We start from the raw sequence: 18,423 nt of genomic DNA, 5'->3' as shown, positions 1-18,423 counted from the left end.
CTGTCGTCCCCTTCTCCTCCCGCCCTCAATCTTTCCCAGCATCAGGGTCTTTTCAAATGAGTCAGCTCTTTGCATTAGGTGGCCACAGTATTGGAGTTTCAGCTTCAACATCAGTCCTTCCAATGAACACCCAGGACTGATCTCCTTTAGGATGGACTGCTTGGATCTCCTAGTCCCACCTATTTGCCCATTTGTGCTCAGCCTTCTCCAACCAGGGCCTTCCTTTCTAATCTGCTGACAGGACCATTATTAGGTGACTGCTGTTAACCTAAAAACCTTCCAGGTTTCTGACATCAAAACGGGTTTTAGGGGCAGGGGCTGTGGCCACTCTGGCTTCCGGGAGGAGACGCTGGTGCTTAAAGAGGTGAAGTCCCAGGCTGATCTGCCGCCTCATGGTCTAATGTTCTTTCTAGCTCTTTCGGCCACCTTTGGGATCACCACGCTAACCCTAAACAGAAGTCCAGGCTTCTGATGCCCCAGTGGGTTTCCAGCTCGCTCTCTGGAAAACCGTCTCATCTGACTTCCAGATTACGTGATGGAGAGGTCTGCTTTCATCACCGGTCCCCACTGTGGCATCGTGGCTGGGAGATGGCATAGATGTGGAGGCTTTCTCTGCCTTGGAGATGGCGCAAGTCAACCTCCCTGAGGTTCGTCTTCCTTCCAGGGCTCTGTGTGCCTGCACATCCAGTGGGAGGTGGTGCTCAGGCTTCAGTCGACGGATTCCCATCATCCAGCCCTTCCTTTTGCCTATTGAGTCTCACCTACCCAGACCTTCTATCCCCACGCTCTCCAAGATTCTTGCATGAAGCTGAAGCCACTGGTGGGCCTCGGCTTGAATGCCTTCACCCCATCTTCCCCAGCTGTTTGCCTGCCTCCACCCCTTCTTTCTCTGCTGCCTTGGCCAGCTCCACTCACCCGCCATGTCTGAGCACTTTGCTGAATCCCAGTCACTTGTTGTACCTAAACTGAGTGGATGGAGACTGACGCACAGACAGACACTCCCTCCTTAGACTGTGAGCTTCTCGGGAGCCAGGCCCTATCCCATGAAGACCTACAAACGTGAATCAATAGCAGTGGGAGCTGCCTTTGTGTTTAGTATTGCCTGACACCAAGTCCTCCCTGTCAGCTTAGAAACTGGAGGTGGAACCTACCTCTCCACCTGGGTATCACCCAGAGTGCCTTGCTTAGGAAGTGTCCAGAATGAACAGTCCTGTTTCCACCCTGTTGTTCCACAGGCTCACTCCTTCCTGCCCAGAAAGGCTGGAGAGAAAGGAAAGCCCCCTCCCTAGTGTCCAGTCTCCCCGCTGCATGTGGCTTAGAACAGCACACCAGCTGTGTCCGGGGAAGCACCACTGTTGAAAGGATAAATCCACAGAAGACCCTAGACCAGGCAATGAGCTTCTTAATCGTGAGACTTATTACTCATCAGTCTTATACCATCCTGAATACTATGTATTGATTCTGTGTTTGGTTTTCTGTCTCCCCTCCGCTAGAATGGAAGCTCCATGAAAGCAGGGACCTGGGTGCCTCTCTGCCGTTGCTGACAAATGAGCAAGAGATGTCACGGGCTCAGGTGGTCTCTTGTGTTCTGGCGGGGTCAGTTGGCCAAGTTAGGAGGACCGCAGGGGACCAGGCTGTTCTTAGACCCTTGGGAAGAAAGTTCCGTCGTGGTGAGAAGTCCCCACCTGTCCATGGACCACCCTGATCTGGTCTGGTGTCCAGAGCTGCCTCTGGGCTGGAGTTTCCCTGGGACTGGTCAACCTGGGACCAGCTGCCTTGACCCAGCCTGGTTGCCACCAGCCCCCAGCAGTCTCCAGCTCCAAGGACGGGAGTCTCCTCTCAACTGGGCTATCTGGGAATGGACTGGGAGAGCCACAGGTATGGACCACTCTCAGACCTGCTCTTTTACAAGCTCACGATTTCCTGGTGAGTCTGCATTTCCCAAGACAGCAAGAGCAAAAAGTTATTCCTGATGGCAGAAGTTTTATTCCTGATCTTCATCCATCTCTGGACTCTACTGTCCCATCCATAAAATGAGGGCATCAAGCAGAGTGACCTTTCAAGCTCTGGCCCTGGTGCTGGAGTCTGGTGATGGCAGTGTGGTCTCCGGGAACGAAGCATCGGAGGTTCTCTGGACTCTGGCGTGTGGATGGCCTCAGAGGATGGCATTCTGTGGTCACGGCCATCACGTCTCCTTGGACAAGTGCCCTGAGTGACCTGCCTTGGGCTGCATTCGGTTCAGTGGTTGTGGCCACCCTCATCTGGCATGTGCCTGGACAGATCTAGTTTCTGAATCTCGCTCCCTTTCCACACCAGGCACCTTGTTTCCAGGCAAGCTTCCCATCATGGCATGGTCCTCACTCTTGGCTGGACATCAGAACCACTTGAAAGCTTCACAAGTTATGGACACCTAGGTCGCACCCCATCCAGTAAGATTTGGTGGATCTGGGGTACAGCAGGGACACTGGGCTTTTTTAAAGTCTCATTAGGTGGTTCTGAGCTTCCCTGGTAGCTCAGCTGGTAAAGAATCCACCTGCAATGCAGGAGACCTGGGTTTGATCCCTGGGTTGGGAAGATCCCCTGGAGAAGGGATAGGCTACTCACTTCAGTATTCTTGGGCTTCCCTGGTGGCTCAGATGGTAAACAATCCACCTGCCATGCACTAGACCTGGGTTTGATCCCTGGGTTGGGAAGATCCTCTGGAGAAGGAAATGACAACCCACTCCTGTATTCTTGCCTGGAGAATTCCATGGACAGAGGAGCCTGGCAGGCTACAGTGCATGGGGTCAAAAAAACTCGGACACAACTGAGCGATTTTCCCTTTCACTTCTTCAGTGATTCTGATGTGCAGCCAAACTCAAGAGCCATGACCCGCCTCCATCCTTCTTGTAGCTGCTGCAGTGACCCTCCCAAAGTACAGCCAGACCTTCCTGAGCTCCCCAGCCATAGACAAAAATGCAGACACTGGGCTTCCCTGGTGGTCCAGTGGTTAAGAATCGACCTGCCAATGCAGGAGACATGGGTTTGATTATCTAGGACGATTCCACACGCCATGGAGAAACTGAGCCCATGTGCCACAACTACTGAGTCTTCGTACACTGGAGCCTGTGCTCTGAAACGAGAAGCCACCGCAATGAGAGGTGTGTGCATCACAATGAAGAGAAAGCTCCCCACAGCTAGAGAGAGCCTGCACAGAAAACCCACACAGCAACCCCCGCCGACAAAGTGCAGGTGCCTCACTCTTTCATCCAGAGCCCCCTGGACCGCACTTCCCCGCTTACTAGGGGCTGAAACGTGGCTCCAAAATGCACGTGTTGAAGTGCGTACGCTTATTCTTCATGCCTCAGAATATGACTGTGTTTGGAGATGGGGCCTTTAAAGGGTCATTAAGATGCGGCCATCAGCAGGGGCCCTCATCCAATCTGACTGGTGTCCTTAATAAGAAGACTTCTGGGCACCAAGAGTCGCCAGGGATGAGGGCACACAGAGGAAAGTCCATGTGAGGACACAGGGAGAAGACGGCCGGCCAAGACTCGATCACATCTTGATCTTGGACTTCCAGCCTCCAGACTTGTGGGACAACACATGGCTGTGGTCTAAGCCGCCCCATCTGTGTTCCAGTAGTCTGGCCGACTGACTCATCACCCTTCCACCAAGGCGAGAGGCAGAGTGATCAGGACCGAGAACACAGGGGTCGGATTCCCTCTACCTTTTATTAACAGAGGCTCTGCCAAGTTCCTTAACATCTCTGTGCCTCTGTTTCCCTATCTGTTCAAGGGGGTATAGCAGCCATAGCTAGCACATAGGATTATTGGGGAGGATTCCGTGAGTCCATGAACTGTGCTTGGAACCGTGTGGCTCAGAGTAGCATCCATGCTAACTTTCCTTCCCTCTTGGTACCCCAGCCTCTGCTTACCTCTTCCTCACCTGCTTCCTGGCCCCACCACCCGACTCTTACCCCTGTTTTCACTGATGGCTCCCTCTCTATGTTTACTCCTACCCACCCACCCTTTTGCCCAATGAAGCCCAACTTGAATTCCTCCTCCTCTGAAAAATATTCCTAGATCCCTCTAAGCAAAACCACAGCCTCCTTCATCATACTGCAATAAAAGTGTGTTTGTACTTCCAATACCTTAATCTGCCTTGTGTACCCAAAGGATTTATTTAAGGTGGCTAGTAAGGACACCTAAGGGCTTCCCAGGAGGCTCAGTGGGAAGAATCCACCTGTCAGTGCAGGAGAGGCAGGAGACGTGGGTTCGATCCCAGGGTCAGGAAGATGCCTGGAGGAAGAAATTGCAACCTACTCCAGTATTCTTGCCTGGAAAATCCCAGGGACAGAGGAGCCTGGCTGGCTATCATCCATGGGGTCACAAAAGGGTAAGACTCGGCTTAACAACTAAATAGTGACAACACCAAGGACCCCTAAAATACTGCATGATGGCACACATTGAAAGCAGGAACTCAGAAAGAAAGGGAAATAAGGATGGTGGGTGACATTAAAGAGGCCAGGAATGAGCTAACAAGTGCAGACCAGTGGGGCGCTTGACAGCGTGCCAGGAATTCCAGCATTAGTTATAAAGTCATGACTGATATGCCTTTGATTAGAAAAAAAATTACTAAAGTTCTTGATGCAAAATAAAGAGATGACTTATCCCTGAGAGTAATTGGATTTTCACTGCTTCTCAACAGTCATGAAACTGCCTAGCAGTCCATGGAGCTGGATTCTCCTTCTTGGGAGAGAATTAAGCTAATCTGGAAACCACGTTGCAACTTTTAAGATTCTGGATTGGGACTGAGTGCAGCTGAGTCGAAGGCCGTGGGGGATACCCAGGACAGGCTGGAGAAGGGTGCCTGATCTCAGCTAGACATATCCCAGTGAGGGCTTTGGTGTCATTGGGTGGAATTTTCCCCAACTCTCGCTACAGGCCTCCATGTCCACCTGGCATCTCTAGACCCCCACATAAAAATCCAATCTTAGGGATTTGCAACTCTGAGGTCTCAGGCGTGGATGACAAGGGGCATGGTGCCTTCTACGAGATGACTGCACATCGGCAAAGATCAGAGTGTGGATGAGATGGTTCAGCTGCTAGTGGACCAAGGCTCCCGCAGGACAAACACCTGTCTTACTTCCTTCATCACTGAATCCCAGCATCAAGCACAGTTACGGTCATACCGTGAAAATGCATAAATACAGTCAAAGCTATGGTTTTTCCAGTAGTCATATACGGAAATGTGATAGTTGGACCGTAAAGAAGGCTGAGTGCCGAAGAATTGATGCTTTTGAACTGTGGTGCTGGAGAAGACTCTTGAAAGTCCCTTGGACTGCAAAGAGATCAAAGCAGTCCATTCTAAAGGAAATCAGTCCTGAATATTCATTGGAAGGACTGACACTGAAGCTCCAGTACTTTGGCTACCTGATTCCAAGAGCTGACTCATTGGAAAAGACCTTGATGCTAGGAAAGACTGAAGGAAAAAGAAGAAGGGAACGACAGAGGATGAGATGGGTGGATGGCATCACTCACTCAATGGACATGAATTTGAGCAAACTCTGAGAGATAGTGAAAGACAGGGAAGCCTGGCATGCTGCAGTCCGTGGGGTCACAAATTGTTGAATGTGGCTTAGTGACTGAACACATACACATAAGAGCACAGGTCAGAGAGGAGGGGCTCAGACATCAGCTGCAGGGCAAGGAAAAACGGCTTTGATCACAGAGTCTTCTTTTCGACCCATCCATTGTGGGCTTCATCTGCCTTCCCTACATGATGGGCTGCCTCACACATGCCACTGTGCCCTGGAGGTGGAGGACATTAGATTAGATTCATTTTCCCAGGAGGATCTAGGTAGCCTGGAGGGAATTAAGCTCACACCTGGCAGGAGACACCAGGGCTGTGGCTTTTCCACTTCCTCTGCTCAGGCCAACCCTGGAGATGCCTTCTGTGTAGATGCCAGCTCCAGAAACTGGGTTAACTGGCCCCCGAACCTGGGGCCATTTATTTTTTTAATTAATTTTTTTAAGTAGGGAGGGGTGGGCTTCCCTGGTAGCTCAAACGGTAAAGAATCCCCCTGCAATGTGGGAGACCTGGGTTCGAGCCCTGGATTGGGAAGATCCCCTGGAGAAGGGAAGAGCTATCCACTCCAGCATTCTTGCCTGCAGAATTCCATGGACAGAGGAGCCTGGCAGGCTACAGTCCATTGGGTCACAAATAGCATTTTATTTATTATTATTATTTTTAAAAGTTTTTTGGCTTTATCGTGTGGCATGTGGGATCTTAGTTCCCTGACCAGGCATCAAACCCACATACCCTGCATTGGAAGAAAAAAGTCTTAACCACTGGACCACCCGGGAAATTTCCTGGGGCCATTTAGCCAGAGGATTTGGGCTGAAGGTCCTCAGAGATATCAGTAGATCCTTTCCCTTAAAGATGAAAAATCAGGGCCCAAGCTTCCATATTGCTCTTTTCTCGATCCCTCTGGCATTATGACCTCTTTAATCCACTTCTCACTTCATCTACTTCCTACCCTGCCCGCGCCCCTGGCTTATCTTTTGCAGCATCCCTGCATGTACCTGGCACTCTGGCCCCATGCCCCAGCATAATGCCCCCCTCCTCCCCAGCTATATGGAAACCTGGCACACATATGATCAGGTCCTCGTAGAACCTTCCTCCAACAGGACAGAGAACATCTACTTTTCTGAGTTCCTGCAGCCTCCACCATCGGCACAGCCCACAGGCCATTCTTTACTGCTTGCTATTTTATATTTAATTTTCACATCAAGTTTCCCCCAGAACTGTGAGTTTCCTTGAGGACAAGGACATTGCCTTGCTTTCTGTGTCTCTTGGACTTCAAGAGGAATTTAATGCATATTTATTGACCATCTCATAGTATATTTTGGCCCATTCATAACAGGAATGAGGCCTGTTTATTTGCTTTGCTCTGTGGCCAGCTTGCTGTGGGGCCTGGTTTGGTTTTAAGAATTCTGGTCCCTGTTGGAAAAGGAAGTAGGATAGTTGGAGCTCTGGAGAGAGCAACTCTCGCTTTTTACCCTTCTATGTCATTTGAACTGTTTACAATAAGCGTATGTTCATGCATTACTTTTGTAATAAAGCAATTTATTTAGATTATGCTGTCCCTGTGAACAATGTCCCATTAAAGGGACAAGATTATCTTTGGGGGTAAGGTACTTTTCTCTAGTATTCCAGACTTGAATCCTTTCTGGGGGGCAGGGAGGAGCATTGTGGTTCTCTCTGTTCTGCAAATGTGTGTAACTGCATGAAGCTATAAGGGATAGCACATAGATTAGGAATTTTATGTGGGTTGTAATTGGGGATCATTTCTAACTGCCTGAAGTCATTGCAATATTATTTCAGCTGTGAGTGGATTCTAGTTAGTTATAAGAGTCCCTCCATCACACTGAGATGTCCGTGGAATTTATTTGCTGTGTTTTACCCTCTCATTTTTCACTGGGAAAGGAAGTCAGCACAGAATGTTTATTCTGGTTCCCAAAAGAGAGAAGGACCACGTCCCTCCACCCCTAAAGAAAACCCTCTCATTTGAAATGTCCTTTCCACTTACCCTACTCTGAATAATGGTTTGCTTTTTAAGCTCTCTTGTTTTTCTAAGTATTAAAATTTCAAAGGAAGGATATTTTTTAGTTCAAAGCGCCTGTTTCAAGTCTTAAATGGTTTTCTTGGTCTGGCATTCACCAGCAAGAATTTTTAAAACAGTATCCTATGGGTTGGTTCAGTAGCTGAAAAGACTGTTCCAAGCCAGCATTGTTGGCACATAATGCTGAGATGAATCTTCACCCCACCCCCAAATCTTTACTTTTCATTGTGTTCTGGGTCCTGGAGAGGTCATCTGGACCATCCTTCTCTCTCCAGGCAGGCTAGTAGGGGGGGCAGTGAAGGGTGGGATTTGTTGGGGCCAATAAACCAGACTCACACAGCACTGACCTCCAAAACTTCTCTGCCTGTTGGGTAGATTGACTGAAGGCTGGAGCTGACTGGAGTAGGAGGCCATACAGCCTTTTCATGCCCTCTGACCCCATGAGTAGGAGATGGTCAGTTCACCCTGAACTGGCCCCAGCAGCTGGGATTCTTAGACCAATGGCCCAAATCCACCCTGGACTTCCTGTTGTTTCCTGGCTCTGAGCTTCTTCCCAACCACACTGTGTAACACTTGAAGATTCTGAAGAATGAATTGCCGAAATCCAAAGCAAGCCAGTTCCTGTCATCTTTCCTCACTGGTTCTTATGTCTGTTTCGTCAGTCATTCTGTGTATCTCAGGTCACATGCCCCATTCTTGCTGCAGAGTTGTCAGTTTCTAGGAATGTCATCATTTCTTAGTGGGGTGCTATTGACACCCCACTCCAGTACTTTTGCCTAGAAAATCCCATGGACGGAGGAGCCTGGTAGGCTGCAGTCCATGGGGTCACTAGAGTCGGACATGACTGAGCGACTTCACTTTCACTTTTCACTTTCATGCATTGGAGAAGGAAATGGCAACCCACTCCAGTGTTCTTGCCTGGAGAATCACAGGGACGGGAGGCCTGGTGGGCTGCCGTCTATGGGGTCGCACAGAGTCGGACACGACTGAAGCGACACAGCAGCAGCAGCATTGACATTTGAGGTGAGCCCTTCTCTGTCCCATATATTACCAGTCATCTGCCCTGGTTCAGTCCAGTCATTATGACAACCAAGAATTTGGAGTTTGGGGTGTGGGTGCAGTGCAACCCTGAACCTGGTGGGGAGCAATACTACCTTCAGCCTGTAGGGGGCAGTACCATCTTCAACCTGTGGGGGGCAGGTGGGGCAGTACCACCTTCAACCTGGTGGTGCAGTACCATCTTCAGCCTGTGGGGGGCAGTACCATCTTCAGCCAGATTCCTATGCAATATTGCTCTTTACAGCATCGGACCTTGCTTCTATCACCAATCACATCCACAACTGGGTATTGTTTTTGCTTTGGCTCCATCCCTTCATTCTTTCTGGAGTTATTTCTCCACTGATCTCCAGTAGCATATTGGGCACCTACTGATCCAGGGAGTTCCCCTTTCAGTATCCTATCATTTTGCCTTTTCTTACTGTTCATGGGGTTCTCAAGGCAAGAATACTGAAGTGGTTTGCCATTCCCTTCTCCAGTGGACCACATTCTGACAGACCTCTCCACCATGACTCTCCCGTCTTGGGTGGCCCCACGTGGCATGGCTTACTTTCATTGAGTTAGACAAGGCTGCGGTCCGTGTGATCAGATTGGCTAGTTTTCTGTGATTATGGTTTCAGTGTGTCTACCCTCTGATGCCCTCTCGCAACACCTACACTACAGTCTTACTTGGGTTTCTCTTACCTTGGATGTGGGGTATCTCTTCACTGCTGCTCCAGCAAAGTGCAGCTGGAAGAAGCACAAGCTGGAATCAAGATTTCAGGGAGAAATATCAATAACCTCAGATATGCATATGACACCACCCTTATGGCAGAAAGTGAAGAGGAACTAAAAGTTTCTTGATGAAAGTGAAAGAGGAGAGTGAAAAAGTTGGCTTAAAGCTCAACATTCAGAAAACTAAGATCATGGCATCTGGTCCCATCACTTCATGGCAAATAGATGGGGAAACAGTGTCAGACTTTATTTTGGGGGGCTCCAAAATCACTGCAGATGGTGATTGCAGCCATGAAATTAAAAGACGCTTACTCCTTGGAAGGAAAGTTATGACCAACCTAGACAGCATATTGAAAAGCAGAGACAGTACCTTGCCAACAAAGGTCCATCTAGTCAAGGCTATGGTTTTTCCAATGGTTATGTATGGATGTGAGAGTTGGACTGTGAAGAAAGCTGAGCACCGAAGAATTGATGCTTTTGAACTGTGGTGCTGGAGAAGACTTTTGAGAGTCCCTTGGACTGCAAGGAGATCCAACCACTCCATCCTAAAGGATATTAGTCCTGGGTGTTCATTGGAAGGACTGATGTAAAGCTGAAACTCCAGTACTTTGGCCACCTCATGTGAAGAGCTGACTCATTGGAAAAGACCCTGATGCTGGGAGGGATTGAGGGCAGGAGGAGAAGAGGGCGACAGAGGATGAGATGGCTGGATGGCATCACTGACTGGATGGACATGAGTTTGAGTGAACTCTGGGCATTGGTGATGGACAGGGAGGCCTGTTGTGCTGTGATTGATGGGGTTGCAAATAGTCGGACATGACTGAGCAACTGAACTGAACTGAACCATCTTCAGCCTGTGGGGGGCAGTACCACCTTCAACCTGTTGGGGGCAGTACCATCTTCAGCCTGTGGGGGAGAGTACCCTCTTCAGCCTGCGGAGGGCACTACCCCTAGCTGAAGACCCTGAGTTCATAGCTGTATGTTCTGAGGGTCAGGCATTTCTCCTCTTCCATCTTGAATTCCCAGCACCTGGCAGTTAGTGCCAGACTTGTGTTAAGATATCAGTAAATATTTGTCAAATGAATGAAGGAATGAAATCCATGAACAAGCTTCAAGAAGGTCTATGAATCCTGTAAAACTGTGTGCAGAATGGGTCTGTATATCATGTGCATTGTATCCATAAGTTTTCTTGGAGGGGTAAGGATTCTAGCATCCACCAGATTCTCCAGGGGAAATTGTGATCTACACAGATGTTGGGGTGACTGGTCTAACCAGTGTCCACTACTAGGCTGATGTTTGTATCCCTACAAATGGCATTGCATAGTGGGTGTGAGCTGAGCTTTAGAGCTACTGGTCTGTACCATTATCCTGATACCCTTGCAGAAAGAAATGTGCTGAGAATTGCAGGGGAGACTGCTCCGCCACGTTCATACATGTCTCTGAAGTGCAAGGGCGGTATTCTACCCTTTAACAAGAAACGACCTTGAAGGTGGGCACTTGGATTCCCTGACAGGAGAGTTGGGTGAGAACAGGACAGAAGGGAGATATTTTCCTGCCAATCTCAGGAGTGTTTTTTGGGTGGCTCTCTTCATGAAAGACAAAGAAATTGGTGATATCACTCAGCGTCCTGTAAGCTGGGGCTCGTGCAGCAGCTCAGCAGAGGGCGGCTGAGGCCAGCAAGGGAGCAATCATGACTTGCTTCCTTCCTGAGGATTCACTGTCGATGCAATTGTTTAAGTAAAACACTTTGTGCCGGGGCAGGAAGGACAGCTGGGCTGAGCTGGTGGCTGAGCAGAGGGCTCAAGGTCCAGAAGCATCTGCAGACCTAAGCAAAGGTTCGTTCTCGGCCCGTGGCCCTGTGGAACTGTGGTCTGGCTGCACTTCAGTGGCTTTGAATGAGGTCTTGGATGGAAGGGTGTGCCAGGTGTTAATATGATAATGGCTCATCCCTGAGGCTTTCCCAGCATCAGTCTGCCCATCCTGGGATTGTCCTAGCCTAGGAAGAGATGCTCTAGAATTCTAGAAAGGGAAGTTGGCCAGGGGAGGGGACAAAACTGAAAGTTGGAAGTGCCCGAGATTGACTCTGAACTTGGAGTCAATCTCGGGCACAATGAAGCGTTTACCATTCACCCCAGAAGAATCATTCTTTTTGCAGAAGCTTCCAGCATCTGGACTAGATCAGTCATGAACGTAGAAACTCCCTCAGGGAAAGATGGAAGCTGAGGAACCAGATTTCAGAGCAGGCTTCTCAAACCATGTGTGTGTTAGTTACTCAGTTGTGCCTGACTCTTTGTGGCCCCATGGACTGTAGCTCACCAGCCTCCTCTGTCCATGGGATTCTCCTGGCAAGAATATGGAAGTGGGTTGCTGTTACCTTCTCCAGGGGATTTTCCCAACCTGGGGATCGAACCTGGGTCTCCCACATCGCAGGCAGAGTCTTCACAGTCTGAGCTGCCAGGGAAGCCCTCTCAAACTTTAGTGTCCATAAAAAGTCACCCAGAGAGCTTGTTAAATCAGACTCTGGGCCCTGATCCCACAGTCAATTCAGCAGAAGCCTGAGAATCTGCATTTCTAGTTAGCACCTAGGTGCTACTGATGCTGCTGGCCTGGGGACCCCACTTCGAGAACGGCTGGTGTCTGGTGGCAGGGTTTCACACTGTGCTCCATGGTGCCCCCTTGTGGGAGAAGGAGGGATGAGAACAGAGAGTGAAATGGGACTCTGTGCCTTCACCCCCACCTACATCCAAGACACCTCCCAGTCTTCTTTACAAATCTGGTTTCTGTGACTGAAAAAAGAAACCCTTGATAAAAAGAAGGGGGTAGGGGAACCCTGACCTGGAAGAAGTGGGTCCAGACCTGCATGGGGGGTACCCCTGAGAATCGAGTTTCCCCACCCAGCATTCCAGTGTGCCCAAGTCAGGGGGCAGCCTAGGATTATAACCTGAGAACATTAGAACCAGACAAACCCTAATAACCAGCTAAGTGAGTAGAAGCCAGGGCAGGCATCACCTGCTGTGCATGCCCACTCCCACCCGGCACAGGGCCACAGAACCTACTCCCCTGGGGAGCTGCAGCCACAGTTGCGTCCAGCCACCCAGGTCCCGTGGGTGCAGGGCCGCAGCCTGGTCCAGGAGAGTTTGCCCAGTGGTGTCTGGATGTGCCCACATTGGCCCTGTCCCCAGGCCTCTTCAGAGTCTCAGCATAGCTGCCTCATCCTCCAAAAACCAAACTTGAGACAACCATCTGCCCCACTAATGTACCTGGGACCCAGCAGCAGTGATCTGAGGTAGGAGCCCAGGCTCTGATCACGGTGTCAGGGTCCTGTCTTAGCTTCACCATCATCACCCTGCTGACAGAGTTTGGGTGAGGCAACCTTTCGAAGCCTCAGTTTCCCTGTCTGTAAAATGGAGATATTTGTAGGATCTAAGTGAGCATTAAACACAGCTGTCAGGATCTAGCTCCTGGGACAGCACCTGGCACGGTGTGAGCCCTCGGGGAATGTCAGCCAGCTGTCACTACGGCTTCTCACTCTCAACACTCTCAGCGGTTCTGCTGAAGCAGGCGTGTACCGTCTGTGTTAGTCTCCTGTGGCTGCTGTAACAGATGACCACAAACTTACTGTTCACTCACTCAGTTGTGTCTGACTCTTTGCGACCCCATGGACTGCAGCACGTTGGGCTTCCCTGGTCTTCTTGTCTCCCGGAGTTCGCTCAAACTCATGTCCATGCAGTCCATGATGCTATCCAACCATCTCATCCTCTGTCGCCCCCTTCCCCTCCTGCCCTCAATCTTTCCCAGCATCAGGGTCTTTTCCAACCTCATGAACAGTATGAAAAGGCAAAAAGAGATGCCCACAAACTGGGCGGGCTTAAAACAACAGAAATTAATTTTCTGCTAGTTCTAGAGGTGAGACGTCCAAAATCAAGGCTTGGGCAGGGCCATGTTCCTTTGACAGCTTCAGAGGAGAGTTCGTTTCATGCCTTTCCATGAGCTTCTGATGCTGACAGCAATCCCTGGCATTCCTCGGCTTGTAGACACGTCACTCTAGTCTCTGCCTCTGTTGTCACGTGGTGTTCCTTGTCTGTCTCTGTGTCCATAAGAACAACAGTCATATTGACTTAGGTCCTGCCCCAACTGAATATGACTTCATCTTTTTTTTTTTAATGTTAATTATTTTTTGGTCACGTCACATTGCATGCACTGATCTTAGTTCCCAAGCCAGGGACTGAACCTGGGCCCCCTGCAATGGAAGTACAGAGTCTTAACCACTGGGCTGCCCTGTGGAGTCCCGAGTGTGACTCCATCTTAATTTGATTGCATCTGGAGGCCCTATTTCCAAATAAGCTCACTTTCACAAAGTGCTGGGGTAGGACTTGGACCCATCTGTTTAGGGGACGACAACGGTCCCACTGATGCGAGACCGCAGGGCCCTGGGGAACCTTCCCCATGAAGCTCCCCAGGCCTGGACTAAACGGTCCCCATGGTTGTGTTTTGCAGGGTGCTCAGACTTACACCTCTTGGATATGCTGACCCCAACTGAAAGAAAGCGACAGGGGTACATCCACGAGCTCATCGTCACGGAGGAGAACTACGTGAATGACCTGCAGCTGGTCACAGAGGTGAGGGCGGCTGGGGGTGCCGGGCGGGGGCTGGGGTCCCTGTCAAGGAGGTGGGGTCCTGCTTCCCAGGCTGAGAAGCTCTCAGGTGTGTGGGAGCCTCTGGACGGGATGTCACGTAAGAGACGCTGTCCCGAGAGAAGAGGGTTCCTTCTCATCCATGGCCAACTGGGAGTCCTGTCCACAGAGAGGGCAGAGGTCCCTCAAGCCAGGGACAGACAAGCCCGTGAGGAGGCCTGGAGTAGGACACACAGCAGCGAGGTGGGTGTCGGGGCGAGGAGACCTGGGGCGGGACTCACAGCGGCGAGGTGGGCATCAGGGCTCCACTCAGAGAACTTGCCACCAACTACCCGACACCACAGAGCACCACCTCCCGGCCCTTGGCAGTAGTGTTTCAAAACGGCGGCCAGCGGGGCTGATGGCTTGCATTATTCCTCATGCCGCCCATGACTCCCGAGAAACGTCCGTTAAAGGGAATGAAGATGTTTCCTCCCTGGGGCCCCGTGCACACACCCCGCAACCCCGTCCAGGACGATGCCTCATTTTGGCTTTCCTCCCAGGAAGCTCTTGACAGGCCTTGGCTGCCTGGTCCAGGCGGATGAGAAGATGCAGAGTTGGGAACCCCCTGCTTGTTGGGAAGCTTTTGGTCCAGACCTGTGGGACGTTGGCGTGTTAGGGGTCAGGTGCTTGCCGAGCTGGGTGTCTGGGTCCCCCTATAGTCTGCAAAGTACTGTGAGAGTGTGGGAACCCCACCCCCACCCCCACCCCCCCCCGAGTCATGAAACCGTCTCCTCTGATCATCTCCTCATAACTGACCAGGGAAGACAAGGCTCACTGCCCCAGTGTTGAGCAGTCCCAGACGCAGGGTGGGTTGATGGCCCCCAAGGCCATCGTGAGTGCTTAGGAAGCATTGGGATGAAAAAGCACCCCTTTCTCAAGATACAGGACTGTCACTAGGAGTCTTGCATGTCGAGGATGTGAGTGTCATGCCCTGAAATGTGGTACGTTGTGCGTGGCCTGGTGGAGGCCCGGTTCAACATCAGCTTAAGGACCCGTGAAGGGTAGGGGCTCCTGGGGATCAGCCTTAGCCCAGCCAAGTTTATTTCAAAGACAGGCGGAAATAAACTAAGGTCTGTAATAAACTAGGTCCCTAAGGAACCTTGCAGTGAGTGGCCTGCCTCCAGGGGTAGCAACAACCTCTCCCTGGGGGGCTCAGCTGAGATCCGTGATGTACTGCGAGTGGCCCACCCCTTTGGGGCTTGGGCAGGCATCTGTATTTCCTGGAGCCCAGGAGAGGAGCTGCGCCCCCTCGGGGCTAGGCCTGCACCCCTTGGCTCTGCCTGAGGTCCAGCCCCACTGTGGGCAAGGCCGTGGGGTCCATCTCGTCCCTGAGGCTGCTGGTTGGAGGCCCTGCTCCCCGGGAGCTCCTGAGGCTTGTCTGGGCCGCTGATGCCAGGCCAGGAATGCGGGATCCACCCCCCACCGACCCCAGGGCATCTTTCAGCCCCCACGTCCAGCCGTGGCCAGCTAGTGAGAGCGTGAGTGCCTTTGTCCAGACCCCCCAGCTGAGTTCAGGCCGGTCCTCCAGAGTTTAGCGGGCCTCCTTGTAAACCTGTGCGTGGACCCAATGGGGAACCCCGCTCCCGTGCACCCCCTCCCCCCAGGCAGAGGGAGGACCACCTTCTTCAGAAACTCTGTGGCTTCTGAGCCTCCGAGCAGGGCTGCAGACGCCTCAGGCCTTCCCGTTGCTCCGAACAGATCGGTGCGTTGCGTGTGTTTGAATTTCAAGCTAACTGTTTGCTTTCTGAACTGCTTCGTTTTCTGCATCTGTAGATCTTTCAGAAACCCCTGATGGAGTCTGAGCTGCTGACAGAAAAAGAGGGTGCTATGATTTTTGTTAACTGGAAGGAGCTGATTATGTGTAATATCAAACTACTGAAGTAAGCCTCTCCTCTCTAACCCCCGGCCTGGCTTCGCGCTCACACACTAGCACCCCCGCGTGGCTTCACGCGTGTGTCCTCTCCGTGCATGCCCCTCCTGCGTGTCTTCCTACATCTTTTCCTCATTTCTGCTCACAGGCACCATCACTCTTTCTTGCCTGATGCCTTCTAGAATCACAGTCCCAGTTTCTCCCTGGGGAGGGTGGATTTCTCGGGTCTCCCAGTTCCTACTTTTACCGTGGTTCTAGAATGAACAGAGAAGGGCTGATCCTGGGTCCTGATCCCTGACCGGCCCCACCCGGGGTGAGCGGCAGCCCTCGTGCCTTCCCTCAGACCCAGGATCCACAGGGGGACACGTTGGTCTCTTGGGACTTTCTTGCCTCCTGAAGATGGGAATCAGTGGGACCGTCCATGGCCACGGTCCACAGTGGTTCTCAGGATGTCCCTCTGAGATACTGGCCTGAACCAGTGGGTATTTTATTCATATTTCAGTTCCCAGTCGCAGCTGCGGGGCCAGGGAGAAACACTGGGCCAGGTGTCTACAGACCTGGGCTTGGAGCCCAACTCACCGCCCTTCCTCAGTTTCCCCACCTGTAAAAGGAAGGGGTTGGATTGTATCATCCAATCCCTAAAAAAAAAAAACCAACAAACCTCCAAATCTGTGTCCACCAGGCCTCCGTATAACACTTGCTAGAACACAGAATAGGTCCATGGTGTCCTGGGATCCCAGAGGCAGCACACAGGCCCTGGGAACTGGTGGTTCCTCCTGATCTCTAGGTTCGTGTAAACGGGAAGCAGCTCTTTCCTGGGTGTGGTCCCTGGGATTTGCTAAAGTGATTTCAGCCCTCCACTGTGAGCGTGTTTAGGCGTGGATGAAGGGATGGACAGAGCGGTGCGGCAAGGTGGACGTGAAGCAAAAGCAGAACATCCTCTCTCTGTACGTTCTAGAAGACAAATAATCAAAGATGACGGGATGAGGATGGTTTAGAGGGGGTATTTCCATTAATCTCTCTTGAGAAAGATTCTGCAGAGTCTTCTAGCATAGATCTGAGTCGGATTCTTGGGCTCTCAGCCCTGCTGTCACCCACCTGCTCTGATTGTGCTCCCTGAGCCTCAGTGTCCTCATCTGTAAAGTGGGGTAGTAACCACCACGTAGGGTTCTCATTAAGGAGCATTTAGACACCAAGTGCCTGGTCCATAGTAAGTGCTGTGCCTGGGCCTTGGGGTGAGCTGAGTACCCGCTCTTGCCTTCGGAGAGAGGCTGCCTTGTCACTTGGGGGCAGGTGGGCTCATTTATCCCTGAACCTACAAGTACTCAACCTAAAGGGGTGGGAGATGAGTTCTTTTGAAACGCACACAAAGACCTTCTGTTGAAAACACACCTACGCGCTAACACTGCTTTCCTTGGGTGGGTGTGTGAGGGGTGGGGAGAGGGGAGACCTGTCTGATGTTCCAGAGAGCCCCTAAACCCCGCCTCAGCATCCCCCTTGCTTTTCTGTTGTCTTCGCACTTTAACCCGCCCTCCTGCTCCTGACAGGGAACTGGAAGCCCCTTTTTTGGGCTCTGTCAAGGCCAGGCCCGTGTGCTCCCTCCTCCTATCAGCGCCGATGCGCTCCACAGCCCCAGAGGTAGGAATCGAGAGCACTCTTGCTGCTGCGGAAACGAGCTCAGAGAGGTTGAGTGACTTGTCCAAGGTCACACAGAAGGGGATCAGGGCCCCGGGCTGCTCTGTGGATGACACTCAGGGCCCTACTAGGGGTTCCACCTGGTTCTGCCCTCGATGGAAAGCAGGTGAAACCAGAAGGGAGGCATCTCAATTTTTCATCCGGGCTCCAGCACCTTCTAGCTCACTTTGGGCAGTTATCTCAGGCAGATAACTCCCCGACCCTTTGTTTCAGAAGCTGTAGGATTGCAGTCAGAGCACCTGCCCAGTCTAGCATGCAGGGTTATTCCAGGGAGCAAGTAGATCAGGTGTACAGCTGGTACCCTGCCAATCACGGCCCCATCAGGCATCTCTGACCCCCATCTTCTATCATCTCTGATGACCTGATTGGTTAGTTTGGCTAAGCTTTTCATCTTCCAGATAAAATATTAATACTTGTATTTAGAAAGAGCTTTCTGGAGACCTGATTTCTTTCTTTCTCTTCTTGTTTTTTCCCTTTTCAGCATCTTATTATGAAAAATTTTCAAACATACCAGGAAAAATGGAAAGAATTGTATGATGAGCACCCGTATTGTAGATTATACAATTTCACTGCTTAGACTTACCTTCTTTGTGCAAAGGACTAATCCCAGCAATGGGAAGATTTAGGGCTTCTGGCACAATGGAAGAGGGAGGCATTTGAGGATAAAGAGAATTTAAGGCAGTGGCTCAGATGGTAAAGAACCTACCTTCTATGTGGTAGACCCAGTTTCGATCCCTGGGTTGGGAAGATCCCCTGAAGAAGGTGAAGTTGCTCAGTTGTGTTCCGACTCTTTGTGACCCCCGTGG

The 18,423-nt window shown here is 51.1% G+C and overlaps 1 protein-coding gene across 7 annotated transcripts in view; it reads left to right on the top strand.

Moving 5' to 3' along the window:
* The window catches only part of ITSN1 (intersectin 1), a 246,746-nt gene that overhangs the window by 198,193 nt on the left and 30,130 nt on the right, over positions 1-18,423 (top strand). For 6 of the 7 annotated variants that reach the window (XM_027557093.1, XM_027556377.1, XM_027553336.1 and 3 more), the window contains 2 exons: positions 13,874-13,995; positions 15,826-15,932. In XM_027557093.1, coding sequence (XP_027412894.1) covers positions 13,874-13,995; positions 15,826-15,932 — 229 coding nt within the window. The remainder of the gene's footprint in view (positions 1-13,873; positions 13,996-15,825; positions 15,933-18,423) is intronic. The other variant, XM_027557887.1, reaches the window with a different exon arrangement.

This window comes from Bos indicus x Bos taurus, chromosome 1, assembly GCF_003369695.1.
Source record: "Bos indicus x Bos taurus breed Angus x Brahman F1 hybrid chromosome 1, Bos_hybrid_MaternalHap_v2.0, whole genome shotgun sequence".
In the NCBI taxonomy this organism is placed as follows: Eukaryota; Metazoa; Chordata; class Mammalia; order Artiodactyla; family Bovidae; genus Bos; species Bos indicus x Bos taurus.
The sequence above is the reverse complement of the archived record's forward strand: the minus strand, read 5'-3'. Positions and strand labels throughout refer to the sequence as shown.